Source organism: Hippocampus zosterae, chromosome 14 (assembly GCF_025434085.1).
Source record: "Hippocampus zosterae strain Florida chromosome 14, ASM2543408v3, whole genome shotgun sequence".
Taxonomy (NCBI): domain Eukaryota; kingdom Metazoa; phylum Chordata; class Actinopteri; order Syngnathiformes; family Syngnathidae; genus Hippocampus; species Hippocampus zosterae.
Genome location: NC_067464.1, coordinates 20,934,031 through 20,958,029, shown reverse-complemented (window position 1 = coordinate 20,958,029; position 23,999 = coordinate 20,934,031). Strand labels below are relative to the sequence as shown.

Genomic DNA, 23,999 nt, shown 5'->3' with positions numbered 1-23,999 from the left:
ACCCATTGTCTGATTTTCAAAATTCTTGGTGTGTTGTATTTGGGTTGAAGAGGCCATTCCAACCAGCCTCCGTATTTTGACAGACTGGGAAATCTTGTCACGTTTCCTCTTAAGTGTGAATGCTTGTTCGGTGGAATCAATTATATGTCAGAGTGATCTTGACTTGTGACCAAGTTGTAACCCTTGTCTTGCCCAAAGGCAGCTGGGTACCTCAAGGGGATGAAAAATAAATGTATAATTGTTTAAAAAAAATACAATACAGGGGACTCCGGCTTACTTGCAGGTGAGCACCCGCGGATTGACCTTTTCACATTTTTTCCCCCCATTATTGTTTTCCAAATGTTTTGAAACTGTATTTCTGGGGGCCAACCCTGTTTTTTCATGTAAAAGGCTTATAGAAAAATAATTTTAAAAAAATATAGTGTGTATATATATATATATACACATTTTTAAGTAATATAATATCATGCTAAGTTCAAATATTCTTGTATATACAGTATAATTGTAGATTTTATTTTTTCCATTGCATTTGCCCAGTGCCTGTCACCCTCAAATTGCGGGCGTCCACTCTATATGAATATCCGCTACAAAGAATCGGGATATCGTATTTTGACATTTTTTATTACATGCGCGATTACGTCCTGCGGATGTCCAATTTTATTACTCAAATGAAATCAATGTATTGCTGTGTTTCGCAGTCTCTCCGGAGGTGCTTGGATTTCTGACAGCCATCGGGCTCTTCATTATCCTCATGACTCTTCTCTTCTGGTACTTCAACAACAAGTTGACACTCGAGAATGCAGGGAGCCTTCAGTGCCTTGATGACTTCAAGAAAAAGACAGGATTGCAAGGTGAACGACACCTTCTATGTGTATTGTGCATTGCTGAGAACACTTTTCTGTAATTACTTTCAAATCACACAGCTCCCCGTGTGTAGAATTTAATTTGTAGCATTTATAAATACCATAATTTTGGACTACAGAGCCCATCTGATTTAAAACCGCATCAGCTATGTTTACCCATTTAAAATATATATATGTACATATATTAGCTACTTCATTTTAGTAGCCGTGAATATCCACATTATAACAGTTGCTATTTACTGTAGAAAGGAAGATCCCATGTCACATGAGATTAATTAAAAAAAAAATGTAATTACTGGACCTTAAAAGATCGTGAACAGGCTTTCTTCTCAAACAATGCAGAACACGGCGAGCCAACAGTTGCCTCCCAGAAAAGTCATTGATCGCTATCTTTGTCTTCCTCCGTACGACGCCCACCAAAGTCCTCTTTCGTGTCAGAATGGAACGGTCCTAAAATTCCTTTGTTACAGGTAGATCAGGGTGTCAAACTCATTTTTGCCACATTGTAGTTACGGTTTCCCTTGGAGGGCCGTTATGACTGAATTTGACCTTTTGACCTTTTTCCGACTCCGAAAGTTTCCTGAATCTGAATCTGAATTTTGTGAAACCACATCAATGTTTAACCACCTCCACATATTACACAGCGAACAACGAATAGATAGATAACTAGTTTTGACATCAAAAGTCAAGAATAATGGATTGTTCAAACATTGTAATTATGACATTATGTATGACAATTTGAAATTTTGGTTCAGACTTTAGTAAGCATCATGGAAGTTGGCATGCTTAAATTGCTTTCGTGGGCCACATAAAATGATGTGGCGGGCCAGATCTGGCCCCTGCACCTTGACTTTGACACCTGTGACATAGATGTTACAATGTATATCATTGTCTTGTTCTCAGGCAGCCCGGTGATCGAGTCGTTAGCGCGTTGACCTCACAGTGCAGCAGTGCAGGGCTCTCTTCCTGTGTTGAGTTTGCACGTTCTCCCTGTGCCTGCGTGGATTTTCTCCGGGTTCTCCGGTTTCCTCCCACATTCCCAAAACATGCATGGCAGGCTGATTGAACACTCCATATTGTCCCTAGGAGTGAGTGTTAGCGCAGATGGTTGTTTGTCTCTGCGTCCCTTACGATTGGCTGGCAACCAGTTCAGGGTGTCCCCCGCCTACTGCCCGAAGACAGCTGGGATAGGCTCCAGCATCCCCCTTGTGAGGATAAGGCGATCGGAAAATGGATGGATGGATTGATGTCTTGTCCTCACTGTCATGACATGGGTTTGCCGATAAGCTAGAGTCCAGCTTTTCGAAAATCGATAATTATTTTAGACGGCTCTCCAGTGTATGAATCCACTGGGAAACTTCAATTTAAGTTGTTCTTAGTTGTTCTGTAAGGATATCTCACCACGAGTCACCCATTCCTCTCACTGTGTGCCACTAGGAATGCACAGTTCACACTGATGTTGAGTGACTGCAATTACTTTGTTGTGCCCCCAGGAATCACAAGAATTGAGTTTCTAATACCTTTTTTGACAGCCATATCAATTGCTTTAATTTTTTTTTATAGCAGTATCGGATATATGTGGATGAATGGATGGATGCGATTACCTTTTCGATCAACCAACCTGCCGCGATCGACCCGTTGCCGCGCACGTGCGCATACGCTCGCACTTGCACACGCATGCCATGATGAGCCCCTAAGATGAATGAAACAGAAAAATAAACTAGATGCAAGAGTTGATTAGTTTGTGAAAAGAATTTCCTGCCTGCCTGAGCGGGAGACCTGACGCGGATGCATGCGGCGCACTTTTGCAGCCTGTTAACTATAGTAGCTCATGCGTACGTTTTGAAATGCTTCTCTCGGCCCTCCGATTGTCATTTTTTTGCCACTGCCATCGGTGAATTCTACGTGAAACGAACTTTGACTGATAATAATAATAATAATAATAATAAAAGCAATATCGCAGCAGCTCTGATCGCAAGCTGCAATTGCAGACTGCTGAGCGCTAACAACTTCCGGTGACGCAGGTCACGCACCTCCGTAGGTTAAAGGTGACCTGCTTTATTTTATTTTATTAAATAAATACTTTTTTGTAAAAGTGAGACTGTTAGGATGGTTCTGGTGCAGTGTGCATTAACACAAAAAATATTTTACGAACATGCACGGAGACACATAAATGTTTGCTTGCTTGTTTTTTTTCCTTTAAACCCCTCGCAATTCACTTGGGAGCAATCCGCAAGCTACCGGTCGATCGCGATCAACGTAATGGGCACGCCTGCTCTAAATAGTCCCGATATGTGAGTGTGAGCGCAGATGGTTGTTCATCTGTGTGTTCCCTGCGATTGGCTAGCAACCGGTTCAGGGTGTCCCCCACCTACTGCTGGGATAAGATCCAGCTCACCGGCGAGACTTGTGAGGATAAGCCGATCGGATAATAGATTGATGGATGGATGCGACGCTGTGCAAGATAAATTCCACCCATGATTCATTAAATTTCCTGGTGTAACATGAGGTAAAATGTTATCTGTCCAAGTTGTAATCCCAAGTGATCCAGCGGACCCAACAAAGGCGTGACATCATCCTTCTCACTGTCATGCAGTGCATCTGGTGAAGGCACATTTTAGAGGTGTAGCCTCGGGTAGATGATGATTCGATGCGTTGATCATCACACACACACACACACACACACACACACACACACATATATATATATATATATATATATATATATATATATATATATATATATATATATATATCGGTATAATGTCTATACTTATGTATTTTAAGAAAAGTAAACACCTAATTTTTATCAATTTTTTTTCAGTCTTGGGTTAAGCGTCTATATTGCACTGGAGTCATTTTAGAGCTCTGCTGCCTCTTGCTGGAAAAAACATGAAACAACATTACTGGTTTTCACAATGTGTATGAATGCTAAGTTTTGATTGAGTGTTTATATTGCATAAATATCCACCAGTCAAATACGATACATTGTTCCATCCATAATTAAGACTTCTTCATATGTCCTTCAACGAGTACTGCTCCTCTTCAATTCTATTAAATGTGATTCTGTTTTTCATTTCTTTGTGTTTATTGGACACATTTAAAAAATGTAAATAATAAATAAATAATAATTTAAAAAATGAATAAAATATAAGAACTGTTTTCACAAGTACACTTGTGAGAAAAAAAACAAAAGACAATTCACACAAACATAAACAAACAACAATAGGTCAAATAGAAAAAAGAAGGTGAAAACAGCGGTCAACAACAACATATATTCAAAAAGGTGGAGGAAGAAGCACAAACTTTTCTGTTTGTATCCCTTTCACCTCAATTCCATCATCAATAAATCAGAAGTTCTTTATTATTTTAATGCATTGTTACCATATTTTACAATATAATATTGTGTCAAGTTTTACATTATTACAGGCAGTACAATTCCATATCCACAAATCAAATCAAAAATAGGTTGTTAAGATATTAAATTTAGCTATAATATTGCCGCAGTCCTGTGAAAACGCATTTTGTTTCGTTTATGTTGTGGGGTGACTGCATTTCGTACATTAACTCGACGTAAAGATTTTAAAAATAACAAAAATGGACATACGTGTTTTTCACAGGACAGCTATGATGTTGTTAACATTTTAATTATTAAGATTTATATTAGAATTCCTACACTAGTTGATAATAAACAAGATAATTTGAACAGTCAGCTTCTATAGTACATAATGACAACAACAACAATAATAATAATAATATAGCCAGTATTTGTCCAAATCATTGTCAAGCTTTTCCTATTCACTGTACTTCTCAAAATATTGAAGTGGTGTATACTTGGACATTGTTGTAGGTCAATATTCAGTCTGTTCAAAATTTTCACTCCACATACAAAAATACAGAAGCTTTTCAAACATAAAGTTGAGTTGGTTCGTCTTTGAGTACCTTGTCTTCCAGTTATATATTACCCTTAAACTATAGCCATCCCGTAACCATTAATTTTCTTCCTTTTATCCGGGTCCGGCTCATGGGGCAGCGGCTTCAGCAGGGAAACTCAGACTTCCCTCTCCCCAGCCACTTTGTCTACCTATTCCGGGAGAATCCCAAGGCGTTCTCAGGCCAGCTGGGCGTGTCCTGGGTCATACCCAGTGGGACGTGCCCGGAACACCTCACCGGGGAGTTATCCGGGAGGAATCCTAACCAGATGCCCGAGCCACCTCACCTGGCTCCTCTCGATGTGGAGGAAAAGTGGCTCAACTCTAAGTCCCTCCCGGATGATTAAGCTTCTTCCCCTATCGCTAAGGCAGAGCCCGGACACCCTTGCAGAGTGAAGGATCAGGATTTCCCAAATCGGTTGTATCTTTTTTGACATTGGCAGACAACATGATCATTGGACTCCCCATTAATTGTCTATTACTTCATACACAGTGGTATGTTTGTTTGTTTGTTTGTTTGTTTGTTTTTCTTTCGGGCATTTCCAGTGCTTGAATTAGCTAGCATTGTGTATTGTGTGCAGTGTGTGCAGAGACAGGCCACCTTATGTCCACGATGTTACTAATTTAATTCATCTTCCGAGCCGCTTGATCCTCACTAGGGTCGCGGGGGGTCCTGGAGCCTATCCCAGCTGTTTCCGGGCACTAGGCGGGGGACACCCTGAATCGGTTGCCAGCCAATCGCAGGGCACACAGAAACGAACAACCACTCACACTCACACCTAGGGACAATTTGGAGTGTTCAATCAGCCTGCCACGCATGTTTTTTGGAATGTGGGAGGAAACCGGAGTACCCGGAGAAAACCCACGCAGGCCCGGGGAGAACATGCAAACTCCACACAGGGAGGCCGGAGCTGGAATCGAACCCGGTACCTCTGCACTGTGAAGCCGACGTGCTAACCACTGGACTACCGGGCCACCCTTACTAATTTAATGAGATCCATTATAAAAGCTATGTTAAGGATCCAAATTCTTCACAAAGAATAAGGCGCCGTTTGGATTGACACTCTCCAAAAGATAATCATTTAACATGTTTGTTGTTGTTGTGTTTCCTTGTGTACAACTGCACGAGAGTATATCGGACTGAATTACAGGGTACCAAAACAAAATGAAGGTCGCAACAGCCACGTCAAATAATTAGGGGGACTCACACTTGTATTTATTTGCATAACAATTTATCTGTTTCTCCTATTTCTTCTCACAACAGATAAGGTTTACGATGATGGTCACCAAAATGCAGCATCATCATCAGACAGTGAGGACGAATTGTTGGGTCAGTATCAAGAAGCGGTCAGTCGTGCCCAAGGTCTCAGAGGTGGAGCCAAAGTGTCTGCTAATGTCAAACATGCGGGACGGTTCAGGTGGGAGAACCGACAGAAGTACAGTCCCCTGATGTCAAATTTTGACGGCTACAGCAGTGACGCCTCAGTCGATGTAGGTAAGTTCATTTTAAATCCAATCTGGATCACGAATTCACTTTGGCCTATACATCATTGAACACTTCATTTATACTGATATATTTTCTTCCGTTCCAAATTTACCACATTAAACTTTTACCACATTAAACTTCTTCTTGCCCGGGAGCAAGTCTCAGGCGTGTCGCTCGGCAACTTCCACCTGACCGACCTTGAATACGCTGATGACACCACCCTGTTCAGCAACTCCCTCCAACACCTCAGCAGTGCCCTCTCCATATACCAAACAGAAGCAGCAAAGCTGGGCCTCCAAGTAAGCTGGCAGAAAACCAAACTTATGTATATCGGTGACGGACCCAACCCCTCCCCCCTGATCTTTGGCACAGACGAAGTGCAATTTGTCAACTCCATCATCTACCTGGGCTCCACTATTACCAGCAGCGGCGATCTCAAGCCAGAGATTGACCGCAGACGCGCCCTCGCGGCCGCGGCAATGTAGTCACTGTGGCGGCCCCTCTGGCGCCACCACTCAGTGTCCCAAAAGACCAAGATGCGCATTTATAACGCAGCAGTTCTTCCCATCCTCCTGTATGGTGTAGAATCCTGGCCATTAAACAAGACCCAGGCCAAGAGGATCGACGGCTTTGACAGCAGGTCACTAAGAACCATCTTGAACATCAGCTGGCACCTCCATGTTTCCAACTCAGACCTCCGAAAACATACCCTTCAGTCCCCTGCATCCCGACTGGCCGCTCAGAGGCGCATCCGTTGGCTTGGTCATCTCCTCCGATTACCCCCGGAACACCCAACTCGTGCCATCTTCTCATTTGATCCAGCGACAGCCGGCTGGAAAAGGCCACGCGGCAGACCCCACACCAGATGGTTCAATGTCATCAGAGAGGATCTCAAACACCAGGGCCTTACCCTGGATGATGCAGCGGACCTGGCCCATGACCGTGCTCATTGGCGGACCCTGGTGAAGCTGATCGGCTCTACGCACTGCGACGACCCAGCCGAATGAGACAGGGCCCCCGCGTCGCAAGAGCATTATTATTAATATTATAAACTTCTTAAACAAAGTTAAACCACAATGTACACCCATATATACACACACACTTGATTTCGAGAGGTGATCAAAGTGGAGCTCCCGTTTAGCACACTCTCCACGGGAGGGTTATGAAACAGTCAATTGTATGCATTATTCTCCTTTCTTTAGTTTTTCTTTTTTTTGAATTTTCTTATTCACATTTCAAACTCCGCATGGTCTTTTTCACAGGAGAAACGGTTCTAGCCTATTTAGATCAGTGTTGTTTTCATTCATCTGTTCAGGGAACTTGACTCGGCTTACATAGACAACCTTTTGCGCTCACAATCACACCCACGGACAATAATAGAGTGTTCAACCAATGTGCCATGCATGTTTTTGGAATATTGGAAGAAACCAGAGTACCCGGAGAAAACCTACGCAGGCACAAGGAGAACATGCAAACTCCCCACAGGAAGGCCCGGGCCCGATTCAAGGCCACGACCTCTGGAACATTGTAGTTATATTGCTTGCTACATCAGAAGGGTCAGATGACAACTTTCAGAGAGAGTGTTGATCCTTAATCACCACTCGGTGAAAGATTGTTGTTTGTTCTCGATTAAAAGATTAAGATAACATTCTTATTGGTACAGTTGACATCAAAACAAAACCAATATTTTTTTACATCGTAGACAAAACCCATGTCCTGATACAATCATTTCGGCAACTGACAAAATGAATGTTAATTTATCAAAGAAACATTCATTTCTCACAGGCAGAACTGACATCATTGTATTTGATTATTTTCACTGGATGACACATTGCTCTTTTGTAAAAAGGAGAATACATGGTTTAGTTCACATCTTGGATATCCGGTCACAGATTTTGGTTCAGTTCATTTTTCTTCTCTCTCCATAGTACAGAAACTCATGAAACAGGACAAAAATGACGGTTCCTTGAACATCATGTTATTTTTGTGTAACATTTTGAGGCAAGTCACTGCAATCAAGGTATTTTTGTGACTTTTAATAAGACGTCTGCCCTCTCAGCAGTTATTTTTGGTGCACTCTTCTTTAACAAACTGCTTCAGTTGTCAACGTTTGAGAGGTGCTTTCTCCAGCATGTTTCAGCTCCTTCCACAGATGCTCCTTAGGATTTTGATTATAAATTATTAAATATAAATAAAAATTGGATTTTGGCTGAACAAGTCCTGACAGACTATACATTCAATGAGTTTTCTCATTTTCTTTCTAATATCCTCAGACAACTCTTATTCATGTTTAGTGTGGGACACGCCATGTCACCAAACAGAACATTGACTACTTATGAGCCTATAAATAGGCCGACTAATTGATTCCTCATTTGAAGATACCTGTGATGCTGATTGTAGCACACACCTTTGTTGAACATGTCCCTGTGGTCAAATGATTTTAAATCATTTCCATAATTCTCCATTTTTGTCGGGTTGCATGGTGTTCAACTGGTTAGCACGCCGGCTTCACAGTGCGGAGTTGCTTGGGTTCGATTCTGGCTCCGGCTTTCCTGGGTAGAGTTTGCATGTTCTCCCCATGGCTGTGTGGGTTTTCTCCGGGTACTCCAGTTTCCTCCCACACTCCAGAAACAGGCATGGATGGTCAATGGAACACTCAAAATGATCCTTAGCTGTGATTGTGATAAGCTGAAATTCCGAGCATTTCGACAATTAAAAGAAAATCGGAACAATTTTTCAATTATCAAAAATAATTATTAATTTAGGCGGCCCGGAGGTCGAGTGGTTAGGGTGTCATTCTCACAGTGCAGAGGTGCAGGGTTCGATTCCGGACGGCAGCCATTCTGTTTGGATTTTGCATGTTCTCGTGGCTTCGTGGGTTTTCTTTGGGTCGTCCGGTTTCCTCCCACATTCCAAAAACATGCATGGCAGGCTGACTGAACACTCAAAATGTGTCCCTAGGTGTGAGTGGGGGCGCGAATGGTTATTCGTTTCTTTGTGCCCTGCAATTGGCTGGCCCCTACCTCCTGGCCGAAGACAGCTGGGATAGGCTCCAGCACCCTCCGCAAGCGGTTCGGAAAATGAATGAATGAATTATTATTATAAATCTGCAGTTAGGTCAGTTCTCACTTTATCAAAACATATTTTTGCTTTTAATGCACATTCCCTATCTATCTATCGATCTATCTATCTCTATTATATGTCAATTAATTTGAATATGTTGATCATTTCATTTGTAGTTGACAGGAATTATTTATTTCCTGGACCAAATGTCAGTTACAAAATTTATATAAAAAGCGTATTGATTTTTTTTATGATTGATCAAAGGTAGCAATCTCCCACCATAGAGTTGAAACATTTAACATTATATCTCACACTCTATACAATTAAAGAGCTTACCAGCTACAATATAGGTGCAAATTTAGCATTTTCTTTCTCAGGTATCAAGATCATCTCTTCGGGTACTCCGGTTTCCTCCCGTGTCCCAAAAACATACATGGGAGGCTAATTGTCCCTCGGTGTTCGTGTGAGCGCAGATGATTGTTCGTCTCTGTGTGTCAGCTGTCTTCGGGCAGTAGGCGCGGGACATCCTGAACCAGTTGTCAGCCAATCTCAGGGCACACAGAGACGAACAACCACCCGCGCTTACACTCACACTGAGGGACCATTTTGAGTGTTCAATCAGCCTGGCCTGCATGTTTTTGGAATGTGGGAGGAAACCGGAGTACCCGGAGAATGCCCACGCAGGCACGGGGAGAACATGCAAACTCCACACAGGGAGGCTGGAGCTGGAATCGAACAAAGTACCTTCATACTGTGAGATCGACGCACTAACCACTCATTCACCCGGCCACCTAATTCATACATTTTATTGAATTTAATGAAAGACCCTGTGTCGTGGCAACAATCATCTTTTAAATGTGACACAACCACGGGGAAGGGTATTGTCAAAAAGTCTCCCAAATTAATAAACAACAAATATATCAAATCAGGCAACAAAATCATGATCTCCTGGTGCTTTGGGTAGCACTCATGACGGTCCGGCCGTGCACCGACCAATAAGACAACGTGGGTCCTTCTCATGTGCCACCGGTGAGGGTCAATCCAGAGTGATCAGACTTATTGCCTTGATCATGAGGATGGAAGAGACTCAGTCCTGGCAGACCCAAACGGAACTGCTGGCTCCTTCCCCTGTCAGAAGGGGTATGAACTTGAAACTTTCCAGCCAAGATTCACAAGCAGGCAAAACAAGCCCATCCCAAGAATCTCTGTGAAGGAAGGTGGGGTGAGAAGAGAAGTGGAATTGTCACCATTCCAATTAGCAGGGTGCAGGAGAAAGTGACGCCTTGACACAGCAGCTTCCATCAACTCAACCGCCCCCGGCTCAGTAGGGGGAAGAAAACATTCAAAATGGGTTTTGCTTCTTTTATCAAGCGCTCCATGACACTTAGTTAAAACTCCTTTACCTCCATCGAGCCGCTGATATGTGCCACTTTGAGGTGAAGTCTCACTGTCTGACAAGAGATTGAAAGTTCCAAGAATTTTGGAGAAAGCTAGAAATGAAACGTTGGAGTTGGCGGTCTTTTTCGAAAAGTTATGAAAGAGAAAAGGATGTTTTATTTATTTATTTATTGGGGGTGGAGGTGTTTTCAGAACCATGTTTTATTTTCTCTCTTTTCAGCTAGTGACCCGATTGGAGTATTCTTGTCAAGTTATGCAAGTCCAATTTGGACAATGATGGAAAAAAGCTTCAGAATGTAGCTGGCAGAGCTTTTCGAGATTTTTTATAAGTGTAACACAGACGCTCAGTGTGTCGTTTGTCATTGCCTTCATTTTTAATTGAATCATAAGAAAATGGAGGTATATAATCTGTGGCAGGTTTACATGTGGACAGAATTGTTGGTACCATCCATCCATTTGTTTTCTGATCCGCTTATCCTCTCAACGGTCACGGGGGGTGCCGGAGCCTATCCCAGTTGTCTTCGGGCAGTAGACGGGGGATACGCTGAACCGGTTGCCAGCCAATCGCAGGGCACGCAGAGACGAACAACCATCCACCATTCCCAAAACATACATGGTGTGGTTAATTGAAGACTCCTCCGTAGGTTTGTAACAGTTGTTTGTCAATCCTCTTATGTGTCCAGTGATTGGCTGGCTACCGGTTCAAACTGTACACTCACATCTCACCCAAAGTCAGCTTGGACAAGCTCCAGCACGTGACCCTAATGAGCTTCAGCCGTATAGAGAATGATTTGATGCCTCATAATGTGTTCAATGGCTTGATTTCTACAATCATTCAGAAGGTGCAATGGCTACCGCTCACATATTTATCCGTGAAATACATCTGAAATCTACCACACAAGCCAATCAAATTAACCAAAATCAACATTTGACCACCTGGGCCAGTGTTTAGATGTGGTCTGTGCAGTCGTAACTTGAGACCCACTTTCTACCACCATATTGTCACGCAACTTGGCGCAGACCACGGGTTCTGCGCTTGTATGAAAATCTGATTGTGCTGCATCTGCATCAATTGCGCTTTCTACGAATACAGAGCCCACAGTGTATGTTGTCAAACAACCTTTCATAGCCAGTTCAACTTACCAAAGAAGTGTGTTTTTTTTCTTTTTTGTATGTGTGAGGAACACCCATGCGAACACTATGGGCCAGATTCTCCCATTCACGTTTACGTCATTTTTACATTCCCCCATCTTGCTCACGGTATGTTGAGACTTCTGACGTCCTGAATGTGCGCCCAACTTAAGAGGCGTGACTGATATACACTTGGAAAATATGTCGCACATCAGTTAGGACAGGGGTCTCAAACTCAATTTACCCAGGGGCCGCTGGAGCTCAGGTCTAGGTGAGGGTGGGCGGCATCGGGTTATCACCTCAAAACATGCATTTATTAAAAACAGAAACAAATGTCTTCAATGCTTTTGCTTCTGCAGCACTCGCTAAGGCAGCAGCGGCACATTGTTTAAGATGGTGCTGGGCACCATGGGCAGGTTCGCGTTGCCGCTTTTGTCTGTGTGCTCCGAAGCTGTCGGCCTTTGAATGAGACAGACCTCACTATTTAGCACTGAGATAGTGCGAACACATACAGCATACATATCAAACTCTTGCCAGACGCATTAGCATTAAGCAGGGGCCTCAAACTAGCGTCCTGCATTTATTCCGCGGACCGCGAGTTTGATAACCATGAGTTTGAGCATATGCCCCCTGGTGAGCATGCAGATTTTTTTTCCAATTGTGCTATCACAAGTGAATTACTCTGCATTAAATACAGCATGGGCGGCCCGGTAGTCCAGTGGTTAGCACGTCGGCTTCACAGTGCGGAGGTGCCGGGTTCGATTCCAGCTCCGGCCTCCCTGTGTGGAGTTTGCATGTTCTCCCCGGGTCTGCGTGGTTTTCTCCGGGTGCTCCGGTTTCCTCCCACATTCTAAAAACATGCGTGGCAGGCTGATTGAACACTCTAAATTGTCCCTAGGTGTGAGTGTGAGCGTGGTTGGTTGTTCGTCTCTGTGTGCCCTGCGATTGGTTGGCAACCGATTCAGGGTGTCCCCCGCCTACTGCCCGGAGACAGCTGGGATAGGCTCCAGCACCCCCCGCGACCCTAGTGAGGATCAAGCGGTTCGGAAGATTAATGAATGAATGAATAAATACAGCATACATTACCCCCCCTCCCAAAAAATAAATAAATAAAGAAACAAGACAATCCGTGAGGGCATGTCATTATCGACACATCATAGATACAACATTACCAAAGCACCAAACTATGCCATTCCTTGTTTGGTGTAAACACTCCAGTCTTCACACTGTGATTTATCCGTAGCCATATCATGCTCCTGTATGGACAATTCTATATGCAATCAATAGTCAGCACTTATGTAATGTTTGTCTGTCTGTCTTCCGTATTTTTAACAGCCAACTGCATCCAGAGAATGAGGCGGACACCCCCACTGGATGAACTCCAGCCACCGCCATATCAGGATGAAAATGGATCCCCAAGAATGTCTTACACGCTGTCAGACCTGGGTGATGCCAAGTGTGATCTCTCACTGACCTGTGGTAGCCCCCACTTTTCCTTTCGCAAATGCACCAGTGAGGGAAGTGAGGGCCAAGAGACAGAGGGTTATCTCAACAAGGGCTATGAGGAGGATGTGCCCAGCGACAGTACCGCTGTCCTCAGTCCAGAGGTAAATAACGAGCTTCCACGGAGACATATGCAAGAAAATCAAATGAGGTGATGCAGTGACGATCATGTAAACAGACCATATCCCTGTTCCTCTAGGAGATGTCAGTCCGCGGTTCAGCTGTACAGCTCCCCAAAGGCTACGAATCAGATCAGGTTGCAAAATACGGTACTCTTGATGTAGTGTTTGACTACGATCCAGAGGAGCAGCAGCTGGCGGTGACCATCGTGGCAATAACGGACCTCCCCATTCTAAAACACACTGGCAACATTTCCTGGCAGGTTCACCTGGTGCTACTGCCTACAAAGAAGCAGAGGGCAAAGACAGGTATCCAAAGAGGCCCATGCCCCCTCTTCACAGAGACCTTTCACTTTTGCCATATGGAGTCTGAGTTGATCAGCAACTACGCCATCAGATTTCGACTTTACAGTATGCGGCAGATGAAGAAGGAGAAGGTGCTCGGGGAAAATGTGTTTTATCTCACCAAGCTCAACCTTCAGGGAAAAATGTCTGTGCCGGTCATTCTAGACCCTTGCTGCACATACCCAGTAAGTATATTCAAAACCAATGGTTGTTTGTCAGTCTCTTAAGTTTTTTTTCACTTTTGTTTCAGGGATCCTGGTTGTCCTTGTAAGTATTTTCAAAACATTTGTTTTTGCCCCACGGAAAATAGAGTCAAATTCAGAATACAAACCCTGCGGTTTAAACAACCATGAGGCTTACAATTATTTTCAGATTTTATTGATCCCAGGAGCATCTCGGTCTGCCTCCTCTAGTCTTATCTTCTCTTTAACTCACCAAAACGTTTAACGTTCATGACTTTTTAAATGAGCTTCATGTTGAAGTGTTTATATTTTTCAATTAAATCTCGTCATTCCGATTGGTTTTCTTATCTGGTTTGCCCAAGCATTCACTCTCATAAGGTTAGCAATTTTTGATTTGTCATGTATGTGTATGTTATGATATCCTCCCCGAATGTGCAGTTTAGTTTGACATGCAGCTCATCATTCTGAAAACGTTTCTGTTTGTCAGCAGAAATGTTCTTTGGAAGTACTCGAATCAGTATTACTGCCATTAATTTTATCTTAACACTGATAGCTAAGACTGCTAGCTTCATGCTAACTTACAATGGAAATACAGTGAAACTGCGCTACAACGAAATCATGTTTGCAGCAAGACATTTTTCACAACTGGGGTTTTTTCACTGTAGCAAATTTTATCTCCGATGTAAACACACACACAAAATGTCGATGTGTACTCTTTACTTTTATTCCAAAACTGTACGTAGTGCATAAATATGAGCATACACTTATTTCATATTGTTTAACATTAACATAAAATTGTTTGATATTCAAAAAAGTCATTTATACTCTTTAAAAAAAAAAAAAGGAAGTTTCAATATCTATCATTTCATTTCAAACTTTACTCCTTTAAAATGCACCTGAAGCATAACAGTACTGTAATGAAGAATATGTCGACTGCAGTGGCGATTGGTCCCGAACTGCAAGGGAAGCTCGGCTTCCCCTAAAATGTCAAAGAATAAGTGATCAAATATATGACTGTAAATTTCATTGTGTGTACATGGCATTTACTAAATATGCGCTACAACGTGCTCAACTTTTGTTCCGAATCGCCTTCTTCTTACTGGTTACGACGCGACTCCCTTCTCATTCATTCCTGCAGCTTCGCTGTACATTAAACTGTGGACGCCGAGCGTCCGCCGAGCGTCTATGGCCCAGACTCCGAGCGTCTCGATAGTTCAGGGTAGGTTTTCCCAATGTGTTGAACGGAGACGAGTCACTGGATACAAGCTGGTTTTTGTCTGGACCACGGACACTCGGCGTCTCTGGGACTGGATGGCAGTGGGAGGGTACCGGACGCCAGGCTTTCCTGCATCAGATTGGATGATCTGGCTTAGCCTGTGTACCAGGCCTTTTAGTGTAGATGACCTTTTAGTGTAGGCATCCGTGTGAGCAATTTTTCAATTCGCATTCTGTTCTGAGTTGAGCTGGAGACTTCTCCTAATCATTTTAGCGACACTCTTTGTTGTAAACAAACAACTAGCGACAAGTTAATATTTTATTTCTGGTGTGTTTTATTGTTGTTCCTGTAGTTGTAGGACACTAATTAAGTACCGGAAGAAGACGCCTTATTGGTATGACAGGGTCACAGATCATTTTCTTGAAAAGGAACGGAGCTAGAGTGGAATTCATGTACCGGTACCTGTATAAAAAAAAAAAGGAACATTTTATGATGTCGGCCAAAATTGAGCTTCCCCTCTTTGACAGACCAGCATCCGCCACTGGTCGACTGTATACAGTACTGTAACACCATATGAATATTGTATTGTATGAATATGTAATTAATAAATGTAATGATACAAAACTAAGAAAAAACACAAAAATCTGTTCAATTAATGTTGTAAAGCATTCGAATGATCTATCCATTCATGAAAAAATAATGAGAAAACCCACGCAAGCACGAGGAGAACATGCAAACTCCACACAGCGAGGCCGGAGCTGGAATCGAACATCTGCACCGGTACCTCTACACTATGAAGTCGACGTGCTAACCACTCGACTACCGGGCCGCCTTGTTAATTTTTAGTTTATTTAAATTGCAATTTAATGAATTCAATTCAATGATTTTTGAAGTCAATCAATCCTAATCCCAAAGGCACTTCATACTGAACAGTACTGTATCGCTAATGTACAGTTGTGCACAAACAGAAAAAAAGTGAAAGAAATTGTGAAATTTACGATCAGGATTCACTTTCACTTCCATCAGTTTGTTGGATAATGTCTTGTATTTTGCTTCCTCCATCTTTCATTTTGATCACTTTAAATTTCCCCATTGTGGGACAAATAATAATAATAATAATAATAATAAATAAAGGATATCTTATCTTATCTTAACCCTCTCTTCCAGCGTCACGGGAAAAACGGGAATGGCTTTCATGCATGAACATTTTTTCACACTAGAGGGTCTTTTTGCCCATGTAGGTTTTGTTGTAGAGGAGTTTCACTGTATATTTGATTGTCTAACAGAAATCAGCATTGCTATCACAGTCGTTTTAAACCATCAAAAAAGAGTTAGTTAAGGATAAATGCAGCAGTAACTTATACTTCATATTCCAGTACGCTCATTTGACTGAATTTCATGGTAATCTAACCCAACCTGCGTTACCGACATTTGCCTTCATAAACCATTTACAAACTGCACTGAGTAATCATAAATCACAAGAAAATGAAAGTCACTTTGTATTCTAGTGTTCTGAAACATATGTAGATATAAAAAGGTAAATGCAATAATATGAACAATAAGGTACAGTATTTTGACGACTATAAGGCGCCATTAACAGTCTTAAATTTTCTCGAAAATGGACAGGACGCCCTATGCTGCGGAGCGTCCTTTGTATGCGCTGAGTTCCAAAATCTGACTGATAGCCGACACGCTGTTTATATAGAGAAAAGGCGGAAGTGACTGTGGCCAGGCATGCGGGAAAGAAGTCGGCCAATCAGGGAAGGGTGGGCGTGTATATATATATATATATATATGGAGAGGGAGAGAGAGACAGAGAGAGAGAGAGGACAGGCAAGCTGGGGAGCAGTCCGCCAATGGTGAAGGGTGGGCGTGTAAGTGGACGCTAAAGGGACGCCACAAGCAGGTACCAACACCTGTATAGAGTGTGGCAATGTTCATTGTTGCAAAACAACTCCGGTTTTGGTTTCTAAGAACCCCTGAAAATAAATTCGACAAGAGACATGCCTACGAAGCTCAGTTCAAACTTAAAGCCACCGGTTATGCTTTTGGCATGCGTGCCCATCTCACAGCAGCGGTGAAAAACCAAGTCAAGCAGATGAACTCTGAGCTTGCCGTTATTCCCGGAGGCTTGACTAAAGAACTCCAACCGCTGGACATTGGCATCAACTGGGCGTTCAAAGTAAAGTTGCGAACGGCATGGGAACAATGGATGATCGATGGCAAACACAACTTTACAAAGAGTGAGAGGCAGCGCTGGGCGAGTTACGCCACAATACGCAACAACGAGCGGGAACGGGGCGTTTTTGATGGATTACGGTACTTGCACAATTGTTCAATTCTTTCTACACACACACGCGCTGCCACCATGTTTCGCTCTGTTCTTTACTTTCAAATGTGGGAAAGCTTCACACGAGAGAAATGTTGACTTTACTGTTGCTGCTCCTTCTTTCCGCTTGGCAATGCGTAGCAACTCACACTAGCATGTGATGCGTTCAATGACAACTGGGATGTGCAGTCCTCTGCTTCTGATACAGAGGATGAGGACTTTGATGGATTTCTGGGTGATTATTGATCGAAAAACGTGAGAACATTGTACGATGGCTAAATAAAATACACCCGAACTCAGTTCTGCTTTCGTTGCCTTTTTAAAAAACGTGTTTTTAGCTTGTATCTGTATGTGTTGGCATGCTACTGTATGCTTCACGCTAACGTGTTAGCGTGCGCGCATGCATGCCGTATGTTTAAGCTGGCGTATGTTTTACCACTGTAAAACTGTGCCCATCGGTACAGTGCGGTCTGTCTATGTGTAAAATACAGAAATGTCACCCATTAATGAGACTGCGCCCAACCGTACGGTGCGTTATCATTTTTAATCATTTTCAATAGCATTAAAAACAAAAAACTGCCTTACTTGAAGTTGATTTACGGTGCACTTTTTTGTTTTTCTCAAGATTCTCAACTATCTTCTAGATTAAGTGTTACACATCAATTGTAAAATGTAGAAACAAAAAATGCTAAAAAAGGCATGCTTAAAATTTATGAAAAAGTGAGAATGCTTTTTGTGATGGTAGTTTTTGATGGTTTTAAATTGTGATCTATTTACTTCTGTTCTTCACATCAGTCTTGAGGGTGCTCATTCTTGTATACATGGTGCAAAAAAAGGATAAAAACAAAACAAGACATGTTAATCCTTTGATGCTTGCTGAGCTGAAGCTAGGTCCTTGAGTCGCGAGTTATGATGGTGTTAGGGGTTTGGATTTTCTGCGTGTATGTGAGTGTGTGTGCGTGCACGCATGTGCATGCTTACACGTGCGAGAGGTTTGTTACTTCAAAAGTCGATCTTCGGTCAAAAAAGTTTAAAAGTTTAAGTAATGAAAGTAGCTGACTACAGTCATACAAAAAGACTTGCGTGCTGCTAGTTGCTAGCTCTAAAAGCTGGCAACGGGGTTCATACAACACGATGTCGGTGTAAATAAGTTGGGGGTTTTTTTTGTATTCGAACATTATTTCAGGACAGCGTTATGTTGTCATTGGTAGCAATAGTTTGGGATGGCAATAAACACCCCAAACAGTCTGGAAGATGTGTCAAGTCAGATCTTATGCCATGAAACACTGACCAGAACAACTTCAAAATAAAAGCATAAAAGGGATTGAAGGCATCTATTATTTGATGTTGGCAGTATGTTACTGTCATGTAAAGCGTAAATTGTTGATGCAGTAAGCTTGACCAGTTCTTCCTTACAGTGTACACATAAATAAGCGGGTAATTGAAGCAAAAAAAGTGCCTTGAGAAATTTTTTAACCGAGGTACTCCAATTACTCAAGGACTCGTTTCACCCCAAAATACAAGTGTGAAATGTATTTAGTGGTTCAGGTTTTGTGATAACAGAGGATATGTGTTTGGAAAATTGAGTTAAAGAACCTGAACAGTGTTTAAGGTTTGGCCAAAAGACTGTCGGATAAAAAAAAAAAGTTAAGGCCACTGAGAATTTGGTTCAAAGAATCGGGTTTAGTATTTTAGCAATTGTTAAAAACTCGGAAGCAGCCATTTTGAGGGTTTGGGTTCACCCAAAGTTTCTCTGTCCCCGTTGCTTCTGCAGAAAATAGAGATTAATGGTAGAATGTTTTACCAGTGACCAATCTGCATGCTCTAAAATTTGCAGGGTGCTGAATCCCAACTCAGTCTCTCAGACATGACGTGCAGTGAAAGCGCCTCATCGATCCCATCAGACAGTCAAACTTCCACACCAGAAATCCTGGTGGGCCTTGTGTACAATGCAACAACGGGACATCTCTCTGTGGAAGTCATCAAAGGCATACATTTCAAGAACCTGGCTACCAATAAGCCACCCAGTAAGTATTGACAATTTTTTTTTTTTTTTTAAGTTTATAGGGAAATTCAAAAACTGGCATTCATCTAAAAAAACAATACACAATTTAGCACATACTGTATGTAGAAATGTAACTTTAAAAATACGGAACATAATTTCTAATGGTACCTTGTAATAAGAACAGTGTCTCTGTCATTGTCGTGGATAACTAATGGAGTGTTATTTGTGATCGTGTACTTCCCTCATATTGTTGAGTGGTCTCCAGTTGTGTACAACACTTCTACATTCTTTACAACTTGATAACTTTCTTGAACTTGCAGTTTAAATTATTTTGGAAATTTTCAAACGAAGTTTGCTACTTCTCGTGGGTGGACCCCTGGTGTGGATGGGATTCACCTGGATATTCTGAACAGTCTGGAGGTTGTGGGGCCGTGCTCGTTATCAGACCTTTGCAACATTACGTGGACAGTGCCTCTGGATGAGAAGACCAGGGTGGTGGTCCCCCTTTTTAGTGGGACTCCTCAACCTCCCCGATAAGGTCTATTCAGGTATGCTGGACCTCTCCAGCGTCCGTCAGGGAAATTGAAGTTTAGTTTCAGGAACAATGGTGTGGTTTTTGTCCTGGCTGTGGAATAGTTTGCCCTACGCGCTTGACAGAATTCTGGGGGCTGCATGGGAGATGGCCTAATTTGTCAACTAATGTGCTTTGTGGATTTGGAGAATGTGTTCAACCGTATCCCTCAGGGAGTCCTGTGGAAGGTGCGCTGGGGGATCTTCGATACTTGTACGATCGGGGTGAAGAGTCTGTTGTCTCTGATTCGGTTTAGTATCTTTACAGACAGTATTTCTAAGCGCAACTGAGGCATGAAGGGGTTCTGATTTAGTGACCTGAATATTATGTATCTCAATTTTCTAGATGTTGTTCTGTTGGCGTTGTCATAATGTGATCTTCAACTCTAGCTGGAGCGGTTCTCAGCCAAAGAGTGAAGCAGTTGGGATGAAAATCACAACTCCAAATCTGACACCATGGTCTTTAGTTGGAAAAGGATGGACTGCCTTCTCCGGGTTGAACATGTGATTCTACCACAAAAGGTTCAGGTTTTTGGGGTCTTATTCACAAATGAGGGAAGAATGGTCCAGGAAAATGAGTATAAAGAGGCCCTTAGAGCAGGGGTGGGCAGGTATTTTCCCGGAGGTGGGGGGGGGGGGCAAATGAAAAGCAGAAAATATTGTGGAGGGCCGGGCCAAAAGTTAGAAATAGAAATAGAAAGTAAAGAAGATAGCACAATGTCTTTGTATGCCAGTAATAATTAACATTCTCCTCCACCATCACACTCAGCACCGGTTCTTCTCAAGGATGTGTACTGAGCCCCCTGTTGTTCACGCTCTATACATTTGACTGCTCTCCGACTCTTATTAGCGGTCCAGTTTGCGGAAAGTTTTTAACATGATAACAATCAGACCATTCTAGGAAATGTTCATTTACTCGAACCACAAGCAATTCACTCTGAGCATGGAAATTGCCAGAATCGGACTGAGTAAGAATCGCTTCCTTGTTTTTCAAAGTCTCGTAGATTTTAGTCTTTCTGACTCCAGGCGTCTCCTGAATGTTTTGTACTTTGTTACCCGCTTCGTTTAATCAGATACATATCACTTTCCCTTTCATTGTCATTACTCTCTCCCTCTTTCTTCGTTTTCCCCTCCCTCCCTGTGCTCTGCAACTTGAAGTAATTGCGCCACCTGGTGTTGAAATACCTGTCATTACAAGTACAAAAGAAATGAATGCAATCAAACCTTAATTGTGCACCAATCTTCAATGGGCCGGATGAAAAAGACCAATGTGCCGGATCCGGCCCGCGGGCCGTAGCTTGCCTAACACTGCCTTAGAGATAGGATGAGAAGCTTGGTCAACGGGATGTGACTCAAGAGTACATGTCCTGCTCCTCCACAACAAGAGGAGCCAAATGAGGGAGCTCTTGGGTCAGTTTAGAATGCCTCTGTTTCTCAGCTGGGTATGTCTTGGCATCCCCCAGAGCTGGATGGAATGGTTGAGTAAAGCGAAGTCTGGCCTTCTATGCTAAGGTTAGTGGATGGATGGATGGATGGATAGATGGATGGACAGATGAAAGTTTACTACGATGCAAGTTCTTGTTATTTAAACACACACTGTATATGTAAATACACAAGTGTATATCTTTCCTTTTTCTTAACGCCAGCTGTGTTATGTTCTGGCTGTACAGTCTGGCTGTTAGTTGACCATCATATCCATGTGGTGCAATGTGGTTTTTATCCCGGTATGGAACACTGAGCCATCGCCATATACTGAGGTGGAGACTGAAAGGTGCATCGGATTTGCCCAACCAGTCCACACGTACTTTATGAATATGGAAAATCCATTGGGCTTTGTTGCTGGGAATTGGCCAAATGCAAATTGGAGTTATGAATACTTGATCGAACTGTTTCCGTCAAGTGAGGGTTGAATGCAATATGAGGTTAACAGCTGGAAATATGCTATCCGATAGTGATTGCTGTTTTGGACTGTTGCGGTTATGTGATAGCTCTCGAGTGATTCTGTTCTTACCCTCACGTATGGTCACAAACTTTGGGTCTTGACCAAAAGGACAAGATCACAAATACATGAAGCTCCATTTGTTTCCTTTATAAGGTGTCTGGACAAACTGTAAGAGATTAGGATGTGCTGCTCCTTTCACAGTGACCGGTGTGCCTTCTGAGGGGGTGGTACAGGTTTCCTCCTTGGAGAAGTAATCCAGGCATGTCCAATTGGGAGGACGCCTATGGCCAGACCTGTATCAAACCAGTGTTTCTGATGACAGACAGAGAAGTCTGAACCTCTCTGCTCGTGCTGGCCGTCTCAGCATAGGATAGTGGATGGATGCATAGATGTCTTAGCGACATATTTATTTGAGCTAAAATCTGATTCTCTTAACATATTTGGTTTGATCCCTTGTTTTGGATCATTTTCTTGCTGGTCTCCAGAGTTGGTTTTGAGGCATCTAAGCAGCATGTCCAGTCTGAAAGGTCCTCTTAGGTACAGTGGTACCTCTATGTACAAATTTTATTGGTTCGGGGAGAAATTTCTTAACTATAACATTTTTAAGTAGAGACACCTTTTCCATGTAAATTTCCTAATCCGTTCCAACCCCCGCCAAAATTCAGACATACATGTTTTATAAAGCATAAAAATGCATCAAAATATGTAGCAAATACATGTTAAAATTAGATTGCTGTACAATGATAGTTGTGCATAATGTAAAAAAACAATGAATAGAGTAAAGAATAAATAACATGGTTATTTAACTTTTAACTGTGCCCTTATCGTCCCCCCCACCCCCTTCTTTAGTTCATGTTCTCTCTCTGAAGTGGTTTTTGACTGCCGTTTTGTAAAGAACTGATCCAAGGATGTTTGCTTTTGTCAGCTTTTAACGATCCTTCAAAAATGTCCAAAGCAAAAATCAGCATTGAACACTTTTTCTGGGTGATTCAAATTTATGTAAAACTATCGGAACGCTTCATGGTCCGAGGGGCGAATGACGAGGACGCTTCATAGAAACATATTTATATACACACATAGATATTTTCTTCCCTTGCATCTTTTGCCTATGCCTAAAATGTTGTCATCCTTTACCACCTATTTGACACTTTCGTTCGCTGTTTTTCTTACTGCTGCCCAACCCTTGTTGTCAGACGGGCTGTTCTGTTGTCTTAAACACTTGATAGGTGGACAGGTTTATATTATCAGAGGTGAGTGTTTATTCCTGCTTCAAATTACACCCTTTTTCAATGTTTTCAATGCGCCTTCATGGATGTAGATAATCAAGCAACTAATGGATTTGTGTTTTTTGTGATTTGTGTTGAATCGGGCCTCATTTTAAAATCTTGAATTATTGAATTCGATTTTTGTCCACTCATCCATGAAGACGAGTGCTCATTTTCAACATGAAAGCTTGCGAGCATGTAGCCACTTCCCTCATCGATCTTTGGTATCACGCCTATATTTTCGCATCATGTCTGCAATCCATGACTTTTTACACATTTCTTTCTGGTTCAATGCAGTTAACTTAATGATTGGCTTCACTGTGTACTTTGGCATGGCTTGGCTGGAAAATGTATTCTTTTTCAGTTGAGGATAGAGCACACAAAACCTAAAACAGGAGTGTCGTGTTTTTGTAGAGCATTAAGATTGGTGGCTTTCATACTGTTCAGCAATCATAAATTAATAGGGTTTATTGAATGTAACAAGGGGCGGCCCGGTAGTCCAGTGGTTAGCACGTCGACTTCACAGTGCAGAGGTACTGGGTTCAATTCCAGCTCTGGCCTCCGTGTGTGGAGTTTGCATGTTCTCCCCGGGCCTGCGTGGGTTTTCTCCGGGTACTCCGGTTTCCTCCCACATTCCAAAAACATGCGTG

The 23,999-nt window shown here is 42.4% G+C and overlaps 1 protein-coding gene across 4 annotated transcripts in view; it reads left to right on the top strand.

Moving 5' to 3' along the window:
* syt14a (synaptotagmin XIVa) overlaps positions 1–23,999 on the top strand; it is a 68,130-nt gene that overhangs the window by 38,407 nt on the left and 5,724 nt on the right. For 3 of the 4 annotated variants that reach the window (XM_052085755.1, XM_052085756.1, XM_052085758.1), the window contains 6 exons: positions 699–851; positions 6,060–6,290; positions 13,209–13,480; positions 13,576–14,025; positions 19,405–19,594; positions 23,278–23,334. In XM_052085755.1, coding sequence (XP_051941715.1) covers positions 699–851; positions 6,060–6,290; positions 13,209–13,480; positions 13,576–14,025; positions 19,405–19,594; positions 23,278–23,334 — 1,353 coding nt within the window. The remainder of the gene's footprint in view (positions 1–698; positions 852–6,059; positions 6,291–13,208; positions 13,481–13,575; positions 14,026–19,404; positions 19,595–23,277; positions 23,335–23,999) is intronic. The other variant, XM_052085757.1, reaches the window with a different exon arrangement.